At 38.4% G+C, this 10,648-nt stretch overlaps 1 protein-coding gene across 4 annotated transcripts; it reads right to left on the bottom strand.

Moving 5' to 3' along the window:
- Positions 1 to 2,312: 2,312 nt before the first annotated feature.
- Positions 2,313 to 8,124, bottom strand: LOC122657318 (zinc finger SWIM domain-containing protein 7-like). Of its 4 annotated transcripts, XM_043851982.1 has the most exons (11): positions 8,069 to 8,124; positions 7,729 to 7,830; positions 7,565 to 7,586; positions 7,372 to 7,477; positions 7,165 to 7,272; positions 6,571 to 6,719; positions 5,231 to 5,288; positions 4,384 to 4,452; positions 4,144 to 4,239; positions 3,510 to 3,599; positions 2,313 to 2,599 (listed from the first exon to the last, which is right to left on the bottom strand). In XM_043851982.1, the coding sequence occupies exons 2-11, from the start codon at positions 7,793 to 7,795 to the stop codon at positions 2,555 to 2,557; spliced, it is 810 nt and encodes a 269-aa protein (XP_043707917.1). In that variant the 5' UTR covers positions 7,796 to 7,830; positions 8,069 to 8,124; the 3' UTR covers positions 2,313 to 2,554. The 4 variants fall into 4 exon arrangements, 3 of the variants coding, with proteins under 3 accessions (XP_043707917.1, XP_043707918.1, XP_043707919.1); XM_043851983.1 differs by lacking the exons at positions 7,165 to 7,272; positions 7,372 to 7,477; positions 7,565 to 7,586; positions 7,729 to 7,830; positions 8,069 to 8,124 and adding an exon at positions 6,906 to 7,045; XR_006332291.1 differs by lacking the exons at positions 2,313 to 2,599; positions 3,510 to 3,599; positions 4,144 to 4,239; positions 4,384 to 4,452; positions 5,231 to 5,288 and adding an exon at positions 6,878 to 7,052 and having other exon boundaries at positions 6,628 to 6,719; positions 7,729 to 7,812; positions 8,069 to 8,115.
- Positions 8,125 to 10,648: the final 2,524 nt, after the last annotated feature.

Raw genomic sequence — 10,648 nt, forward strand, 5'->3', positions numbered from 1 at the left:
ATGGGTTGGTACAGTTTGTTATAACCCTAACTGCCTGTGATGACGTGTGTCTATCACTTTGCCATCCAATAGACTCTATCCAAGGTCATACTTGGTACAAGATCTAGACTATGCACGTCCTTCTTCACAATAATTGAGTTATATAGAAAGGGAAAGACGACGACACTGCCAACTTTGGGAGTACAACCTCAATCTGGAACTTTATTTCAACAACACAAATCAACTGTGTTTGTGTTTAATTCAATGTCATTTGGGCTCCAGTTTTTGATAAATTGGGCGTACCCCCAACTAAAATGCAATGTTAGCTAGTGTTTACAATTTACCTTCAATTTTTTTACCATATGCAATTGATCGTAATTCTTATATACTTCATTGGGACCAAATAGGGTTTCTTTTACTGAGGAGTTCTTGCTCATTGAAATTAATTTTAAATAATTATAAGGCAAGAGGTTTGATGCACGGCTGTGCACTATGCAATGCACACTCGAGCACTAATTGTGATATGGGACAACAGAGGGCCAAAATGACTAGAAGCCCCACCCACTCTTTGTAATCCTCCCCCCTCCCCCCCCCCCCCCCGCTATGCGGCTGTGCATGAGAGCCCTCTCCTCATTTAGATCCAATTTGGATTCAAAGCAATTAGATTGCGAGTGAATTGGCCAAATATTCCAAACATTGTCTATCGTCCTCACCCGAAAAAAAATCCTCTTCTATTCCTTTTACAAGTGTAATGCGGTGCAGTTCGGGGCTAAGAACTCAACACCTTATAGACGCGATATCCAACGGTGCCAATCTCAATAAGAAAGAAAACAAAAACCTGATTAATTGAACCTAGACAATTTGATGTCACACCTGCCAAATGTGGAGCTCTCAATCCCAAATTGCACCACACTACACCTTTAGGGAATTGGAGAGGATTTAAATCCTTCATTTCATCATTTTCTTTTCTTTCCTTCTCTTTTCCTCACTTTTTGGATAAGCGGAGGCCAGGTATTTTTGGTAATAAAAAGTCCAAAAAATCAAGATCTCTTCCCTCCCTCCCTCTGGCCATCATCGATTCCTTAATGACACTTAGCCAACATCCGGCCACGGGCCACAACTTCCCCAATTCACTGCTTCCATCAGGATTAAAGACGGTAGAAACGACTAAACGAGAGAAACCTTACAAAGCCACAATTTGCAAAATTTGGATGAGCAAACAGTGATCCCGTACAAGTCGGTTGCCTCAAAATGTTGCTTCCGACAATGCCAAATTTACCAGAGGTGCCTCCACCACCATCACCGCGCAGCCTCCCTATCCCAGCAGCTGATGCCACAGAACCACTTGGCGTCATAGGACCCAGCCAAGGCACTGAAGAAGACAAAGCCTATGAGTTCCTCGGGCCACTGCCGTCAACTGGTTCTTGTCTCTTCGATCACTGCCGGTGCCAACGCTTCGAGAATGCTTCCTAGATGAGCAGTTTCAGCTGTTAGAGGGCTTTAGTCTGCGGGGCAGGACTTCAATCCTTTCCAACTACCCCTCTATCTACCTCTCCGTCTCCCCAATTCTTCCAAAAGTTTCTAATGAGTGAGAAGAAGCCATGTGGCCACCATACATTTGATGGAATTGGGTGAAGCAGCCGATTCCGATCCAAGGGCCTGCTCTAATATCCGAAGCTCAGACCCCGACGATTCAATGGCGTGGGAGATACCAACAGCGTCAGGAACAACCCCCTCCCCCTAAAACCCCCACCAAAAAATATTGCAATTCAGATTCCAATTGCAGTGTATCAAATTTTTCTTATTCAAAAGAAAATACAGCTTATACCATAAGTGGCGTTGCATTTTTCTTTCTTTTTTTTTGGTAAAGTGGAGTTGCATTTCCTGGTTGACCAAAGGGATGGGAGGACAGTTTATCAAAAATACAGAGAGAGGGAGAGAGAAGAGGGAGAGAGAGAGGGGTAGTGATGGAGAATGATATATTTCAACTGAAGTCGCACTTAGGAAAGGGTGCAATTGAAAACAAAAGGTGAGGTAGTGATGGAGAATGATATAATTCAACGGAAGTCGCACTTAGGAAAGGGTGCAATTGAAAACAAAAGGTGAAAACTTGGAAAGAAATAATTCATACTCCAAACTGAAGGGAAAAAACTTGGCAAGAAATGGCCCATACTACAAAACATCAAAGCCCGATGGCAGAAAGCTTAGGAGGCAACATGCATGTCATGATGTCAACCCATATAACTACTAATCGCCGTGTTTGTTTCCTTGTAAAATTTTCCTGCAAATGATATTTTACATGGTGTAAATATTTCTTATTTTTCACATCACTGTTTGCATTTTACATCTAAACAAAGGCAGAGAATGTTATTCTACACAGAATTTTCTTTTCCACCTTTTTGCTTGAAAACAAATGGAGCCTAAATACAACAATGAAACCCATAATGGCAGTAGCCCGAGGGTGTACAGTTTATTAAGTGAATACCATTGACGAGTTAGACACCATATCATTGGAAGTACAAGAAATCCATTGCCTTCACAGCTTCACCCCTCCACATATGTAATGGTAGAGCGATTACTCCTCCGACTTCAATTTCCGGTACATCTGATCCAGGTACCCCTGTCAAAAAACACCATTGTAATAAGCATGAACAGGCTGCTCAGAGTCCGTCAAAATGATAAATGGGGAATATTAATCCACTACTCCTTGGCAAGTAAGAAAAAAACAAGACGGGCGGATTGGGGGGGGGGGGGGGAGTTCAGGACAGCTGAACTCCTTCACCAGTTCTGCTCCATGTGTAATTAAATTAGATTGTAAATCCACATCCACATCAGAGATGGGACACAGTAATAAAGAGAATGCAAAGGTTCATGTGCTCACCAAAATACTGATGAGTTTCTGGTCACCTAAGGTAACTAGGACACAACTCAAAAGGATACCACAATCGCAGTCCAGTAAAGAAACCAGAATTGAAGAGAATTTTATAGTAGAAAATCAGAAACTCAGAATAGAACAAAACTCTGGTAGACGGTCAGATTTATGTAGGAGAACAATTACTCAAAATCTGGCTCAGATCTGATGACCTGATATGGATTTATGACAGTGTCCTACTGAATATAGGATTCAAGATTTAGGGTTTCCAGAATAGGAAATCAATCTCGGATCTAATGGCAGTATCCTACTAAATATAGGATTCAAGATGTAGGGAGAATCATGTTGATATTATGAAACACCAAGCTATTTCATCTAACAACCTTTAGGATGTACTTCATAAATGTTTTATAGGTGTAAAGCAACTCTTGTTAGGATGCAACTATTTTCTCTGTTATTGACACAGTTTCAGTTATATTGCCCTCTGCCCAGAAAACAGAAATAAAAAGTTTTAGTGCGTTCATAAATTTGCATAGTTTTCCAGCACACAATTCCAATTTATGCTAATGAAATATCCAGAACTACTAGATTCATTCATTAGTAACAACCTGTAGGAGATCAATCTCAGCACATGTAACAGGAAGCATTATTAAATTACCTGGAGTATTCCAACAGCAGCAAATTTGTCAAGAATTGTCTTTGAATGTACTGGGTGTAGATTTAAAGGCTTCAATAATAATTCAACACTCTGAGAGGAATCATTAGAATAAGAATCTGTCTCATGCAATGGCAATATAACTTAATAAAACTGGGAAATGGAGGTCATATAAATTTCCATATGAAGAGCTACAGGGAATCACAAGGTTAAGCTCCCTCAATGGCTTTTAAACCCAGGCCACTTGAGCCACATTTAAAGGTCTGTAAAAGATCCAGCCGGTCTTTTACCAACATGCCTTCCTGTACAGTGTATAGCAACCTGCTGGCACCCACATTGTAAAGATCATAAAACAAAAACCTTGGTACACACACAAGGGATGTACCAATGCCTACATAATTAAACTTTACTGGATAATCAACCCTATAATCTATAGGATGCTTTTCTTTCTTTCTTTTTGTTGGGGGGAGGGGGTTGTCCAGAATACCCCATGTGGAACCCAACCTGCTTCATAATGAGCTTAAATCAGCCACTACATTCACCCCAAATGTATGGTTACACACCATGTCACCATTTGAAAACATTATCATGATCAATCCACAGAATTGATAAACCTAAGAAAATAACGACCGATTACCTTTGATGTAAAGCGCTCATCCCAATATGTATACCTCAAACCTTCAAGTTTTCCCGTCTTGCGAAGATCCTCCACAAAAAGCTTCACTTGAACAGCCTAACCAATGCAACAAAAGATTATGATAAATGAGAATAAGACACTACTGGGATCCATGTAGCCAACCCCATTTAGTTGGGATAAGGCTGAGTTGTTGTTAGAAAATAAGATAATGAATTGACAATCAAAAGAATGAAAACGCACTTCTGGTTTGTTCCGCTGGTTATCAAAGGGGTAGCCAACAATGAAGCCAGTGAGAGAAAGCTCTGAAATCTGCATATGACATCAAGGGCAGATCAGACCAAAAATTCAAAGAGCAACAAAAGATGGAGTATGATGTTCTGAAATAATTATGAATAATAAATGAAGATCAGTATTTGGGTCTTGTGAAAATGGTCACGTCCTATCTAACTGCATTGCTTTACTCTCAAATGGAGAGACAAGAAATGATTCTACCCATCAAACCAGCACCAGTTGGATAAACAACAACATTAGGAAGGACAAGAAACCTATAGTATACTTGTCATACCAGGATACATTCTGTAGAAACGCATCTTTTCCTACTCTTTTCCTTGAATAAGGAAAAGAAAAAGTTTAGCCGAAAACACATATTTTGTCATGATTTCAAATAATCATTGCAAAGGAAGCATCTTTCCTATATCACAGTATTGAATTATTTATCAAAACAAAAAACTCTACTAATAAGGATTGTGTACAAATTTGTGAGTGCTAATACCAATTTGACTTAACACTAGATTACAGAGGACCCCCTATGAGCTCCAACAAAAACTTTCTTATAGATCACAGAGGCCTAGCCTGCTAATGCACAAAAAAGATGAAATCGCAACTGATGAAATTTATAGTCAGCTCATCATCCTGACATTCTACATAGGACAAAGAACCCCAAAACTAGTACTTTGTTTTGTTCTTTTTAATTCAAATCTGTTCCAGTTGATTACAGAGACACAAATGTAACATGCAAAACCTAACATGCTGACCAAAACTCCTCAGTGTTGGATGAGAATGAAAAAGCAAACACTGACAAACTTACCAAACATTGAAAATCTTTTGCCATCAAACAAATATTTGACTGCTTCCGTACCAGTACACTGCAGCGTTAAGATCCACAGGATTCATGGCATGAAACCACAAAACGAGAAATCAGTGGCACAAAAACAAAAACATAATTGAACCAGAAAAGGAGCACCCACAATAGTATATCTGTACGTGTGGTAAAAAAATGTTTCAAGTAAGCTAGATGTTAAGAAGTTATGCCGCAGGATGAGGTGTTTATATCGTTATTTTCTTATTAGTGGGTTTATGTGTAATATACACAAACCCTGTCCTTGTAACTATACTAAGTTGCAGTTTTATAAATAAGAGATATAGCAATAGTTGTCAAGGCGACGCCTAGGCGTCTTGTTGGTGGCACCTTGATTTTTTCCCCTCCTCCACCGCCTAAGTTGCCTAGACACCATGACAACTATGGATATAGCTCATAGTTAGAAGCACAATCACTCTATCCATGAGCCCCTTCTTCTTCTTCAGTTAGAAGCACAATCACTCTGCACAGTTACTGGTTCTTTGTTTCTGGTATTGTCATATCATATCAGAGCAATAAGTAATCAGTGTCTGTCATCTTCTTTCTTGGTTCGAGAATTTTTTTTAGGGTTTTCTCCTTGTGATGTGCAGCAACCACTGCTGCCTTGTCTGCAATGAAACCCTAGTTGATAGAATATGGAAATTAGGGTTTCTTAGGTTGGTAAAGATTGATACTTACATGGAGTGATGTTGATATATTGTTGATTTCCTCTTACCCTGCAGATGGTATTCCCTCTCTGTGCAAGAGATTTTGATACGGAACCCAGGTCGCAAAACCCTACTTGGTTCGATATAGTGAGATTTTAATCACTATACTAGGTATGGTCAATTCGGGCAGGTTGGCTCTTCATCACCATTAATTACCCTCTGTCTCTGAGTATGAGGGTCACTCACACATCGAGTTAGGTTTTGTCGATAGCATCTTCGGGTTCCCGACCCCCCAGCCATACATGCCGGTTTGAGGTCCACATGCACCATCCAATAGCAGTAGCTCTCTATTGAGTTCTACACGGTTCAGAGATATAGGGTACCTCCAGTACGAGACAACTCGGTTTTGAGCCTGATCGAAACCAGGTCATTGAAATTTTTTGTGGCTATCTTCAGTAACTCTTTGAATTAGTTATTCAATGATTGTTGTATTTGTCACAAAGAGCTATCTTGCTTTTGTTTTAGCTTTTTTTCCTTTTAAATCCAACCAGACAGTTTAGGAAAAGTTAAAAGCTTCTAAGAGAAGAAAAATTAAAATTACCAAACTTTAATCGTGTACAACCAACTCAGTCGAATTCCTACCTTAGCGGCGATGCAATTTTATTTGAAGGATCCGAAACAGCTAAACCCACATATTTATGGCCGACATCTAATCCAAGCAATCTCCCTTGTCCTAGGTTATTCGTCTTCAGCAAATCATGAAACAAATTGATTGGCTTGACATATTTCATCTGTAAGTCAATAAAGGAAATGATAAATCTACCGTCATCTCATCAATATTTGACAAAACATGAAAAGGTCAAAATAAAGCAAAGATATTATAATACTTTCTTGAAGCCATAAATTTTATATAAACAAGACACTAAAGGGTTAGGTTCAGGAAAATAACTTGATACAAGTTCAAATAGCATTTATACCTTTTTCTATTATGTAGGAAAAATTATCTCTCCTGTCCAAGGAGATCAAAGTTTAGAAAGCAGTACAGCTAGCTGTTCATCAGACACCTTAACTTCCACACATGCACCCACTGATAAAGCAAGACGTGCAGCTAACTGATGCTTGCACTGGAAGAAGGAGAAACCGAGAAGCTCTTCATCAGGATAAAAAAGAGACTCAAAAAGTATAACAGAAAGCACAGACACTATATCAATATGTAAGGGGAGAAATTGAGCCTACACAAAGCTGTTCCCCCTTGTTGACAACTTCGTAGAAAAACGAATAGCAAGCACAGTGATGTTCGGGGAAGCAGAAGTACTCCTCCTTCCTCCTAGATTCTCCTACCACCTAATAAGATCAAACAAATGGGAACCCAATAAAACCCCCCAAAATGCATGTCTTCGAAGTATAAGGATAAGAAATGAAGGGTCTCATAATATTAGAAACCTGGAAGAGGGAGCGGCCACTGGGTTCACCAAAAATCCTCTTAACGCCTCTCTGATCTACTATCCGGGTTGCTCGTTCAAAGTTCTTCCCGAACAGGAAATGCAAGCTATATCAACGTTGAAATTAAGTTCTGAAAATATTTTACATGAATAAAAGTTTTGCAAACGGGAACTGGAAGAGAAGGATTACTAACATTGAGAGCTGATCGTCCGTCACTGTTCCGTTTCAGTTCAACTTTTTGTTATTGGATACAATTTTACAGCCCGAAAATAGTTAGGAACAGGAAATGAAATATCAACATTTGGAAGAGGAAAGTGGAGATGGACAAGTAGAAAAAATGAAACGAAAGCTGTGAACCTGAACGTGTCGACTGAATGTTCTTCCACACTGCTTCTGCTACCAAACTACTTGCAGTCGAAGCCATTCACACTTGGTCTCTTCCTACAAGCAACAGTAATACCCATAGACCTTTCAATTAATAGAACGAATAAATTGACAGTTCTTCGAAGCACTTTATCACTTAATCCTATCCTTAAAGTTCATCTTCATACCGGGGATTGAAATTCACACAATACAAAAGATTGAGAGAGAGAGGGAGAGATCAGGACTTTTTTCATGCCCTAAAGACGGCTGAGCTGATCACACCTGGCAATTGTGTTTACAACTATTCGTTCATCGAAAGCAGATGGGAACTTACTTCCAACTAATCATTCCGACTGCTCTGAGAATCTGAGCTTCGTTGGGTTTACGAGGTTCTGTAAATGCTACCCCCGAGTGAGCGCGCCTGAGACTTTGAGAGAGGGCGAGGTTTATGGGTTGTAGACTCTGGGAGGCCCGGTTTTAAGATCAGGATCGGATCGGTGAATCCCCCGCTTTGGATCGGAATCAGCCCTGGCCCTGACTGACCGCTCAATTCGCGCCCATTCTAATTTGTTTCTGACCTAATCGGATGCATTACTATTGAGAAGTTTTTTGTGTTGCTTTTAAACAGAATTGACAGTATTTACTACTATAATGCTTAAGTTAACTTTTGTTTTTAACTAGGTATCGTATAACTATTAACAGTATTTATTACTATAATGCTTAAATTTTAATTTAACTTTCACATACACACACTGAATATATGGTACACATTCTCTATAATTCTCACCAAATTTGTGGACTAATTAAGCATCAAATTATTTTAATTTAAATTAATCTATAGAAAGATTATATATATTGGTCAATCCACATGAGGATAAACATTGCATTAGTATTTATGTATATGTAATTAGATCAGTTAAATACATTCTTAGGAATTATATTTAAAGGTAAAGTGAAAAAAAAGAGTGAGTTTTCTTTTTCTCTTTTTGGTAGAAAAAATTTAGGAGAGAAGAAGAGACGAAAGTTTGTTTGATTGGTAAAATAAAATAAAAAAAGAAATATTTTATAAGAGAAATTGAGCAAATATTGTTGGGGCGCACATGCCAAAGCAAAATTTGGCCGTCAGGAACACCCAGCATGCATTAGGATATTTGTCAATCAACCAATAGAAAAAGGGTTAGGGTTATTTTGAGATTCATAAATGCAAATCCTCCAATGGAATGAAATACTTAAATTCATCATTGCCTGATGGAAGAATCTCTTTCAATGGCAAAACCTAATGTAAAAGAGACATTTTCTTCCTCTCTTCGTAAACACCATTCCATTATGAATTCATAATTCATAAGAGTCATTAGGGTTATCGTTGGGATCATATTTATAACCAAGCCTCTTTAAAATCAACGGTTGTGATCGAGCCAAGTGGTATGATCTAAAAAGGTGATCTCACAACTTGTTCATTATCGCAAATAAGTATAGTATATGTGAGATGTAATCATTTAACCCCTAAGTGGTAGAAACTTTTAGTTCCTCCACTTATCAACATAACTAACAGCAAAAGTTATCGAACCACACTAACTAATTGACCATCACCTAACGGACAAACATGTATGGAAATGGACACTGTCAAAAACCCTAATATGTTCATTACGGACATATCAAAGAGTCTTAACCAGTAATTGGCCATCACATTACGGACAAACATGTTCATTGTCTCTTTTTTGTTATTGCACGTAAGTATCTTTTTCAAGATATTTATTAAAGAAGGAACCCTGCACATGCAAATCTCATAATCATACCGTATCGAAATAGATAATAAATTTACCAAAAAAATGAGAAGATAATAAAATCTGAATAGACTTATAAAATAGAAACTTCATAATTTTGAAACCTTTTATACTATTATTACCCATTGTTTTGGCATTCATTGCAAAAAACAGGAATTTTTTTTCCTAAAAGCCTTGGAGGAAGCTCTGGTTAATGGAGACTTTTTCTTTGTTGGGTTTTCACAGTAGCAAAACCAGAATGACACATTAGTTATTGAATAAAGTTATAGGGAAAGAGAGCGCTACCCGGTCGTGTGAGGTGTGTGCCCCTACACTTGACACTGGACCATGCAAAATGACAGTCACACCCTTAAGAATTTTCACCCTACTCTGTGTCAACATTATCCCATGTTTTAATCATGGGACAAATAATTCGTCTTCAGATTTGTTTTTTCTTTTTTAACAAATTGTTCTTTGTATTGAGCTGAAAACCTATTTCGACAGTTGCCTTTCTGATGTTGGAGGCCGCAACATTTGTTCTTGGTATTCAGCTGAAAATCTATTTTAACTATGGCCTACTGATGGAAAAAGATTATTATGTTGACATGTTTCTAATGGGGACAAAAAGTCACTTAACCAATTCATCACTACTGAAGTAATTGTTACAGTCGCTTAAAATAAAGGGTGAAGGTAATTTGTAACAACAAAAAAAAATAACAAAACCTCTTTTTTTAATAAGTTAACTCATTTAATAAATCATGAAAAGAGATCGCTGTCGGGTTTATTAGCACCTGCACCGCAAGTGGGGCGATGAAAGTACACGAGCATCAACAGTTATGGGATATTTGATTTCTCAGGGGGGCAGGGCAGTACTTTCGAGCGCTCCTGCGTCTGGGCCGGGGAGCAACGTGACTAGTAGCTTTCTTTTTCCCAATCATCATATTTTTTGGTAACTCAATCATCACATAACAAGGCATTCTTTGTCATCTAAAATTCCACTCCCCCTAACCCTTGTGACTTTGTAAACCATCTACAGCATTGCAACGAAAATTTTTAAATCTTGTGAAAGCCTATGAACACCAATACATCATTGAAGATACCAGTTTCATGCATCTCATCAAAACACAAATTCTTCACCGAGGGACCTGCAT

This window comes from Telopea speciosissima, chromosome 4 (assembly GCF_018873765.1).
Source record: "Telopea speciosissima isolate NSW1024214 ecotype Mountain lineage chromosome 4, Tspe_v1, whole genome shotgun sequence".
Classification (NCBI taxonomy): domain Eukaryota; kingdom Viridiplantae; phylum Streptophyta; class Magnoliopsida; order Proteales; family Proteaceae; genus Telopea; species Telopea speciosissima.

Excerpts from the sequence above, each read along its gene's own strand:
- LOC122657318 (XM_043851982.1), bottom strand. The coding sequence starts at position 7,795 with ATGGCTTCGACTGCAAGTAGTTTGGTAGCAGAAGCAGTGTGGAAGAAC. Across the intron at positions 6,720-7,164 it reads ACAAGGGGGAACAGCTTTGT|ATGAAATATGTCAAGCCAAT; the intron begins GTAGGCTCAATT and ends ATTGACTTACAG. Across the intron at positions 3,600-4,143 it reads ATGAGCGCTTTACATCAAAG|AGTGTTGAATTATTATTGAA; the intron begins GTAATCGGTCGT and ends GATTCCTCTCAG.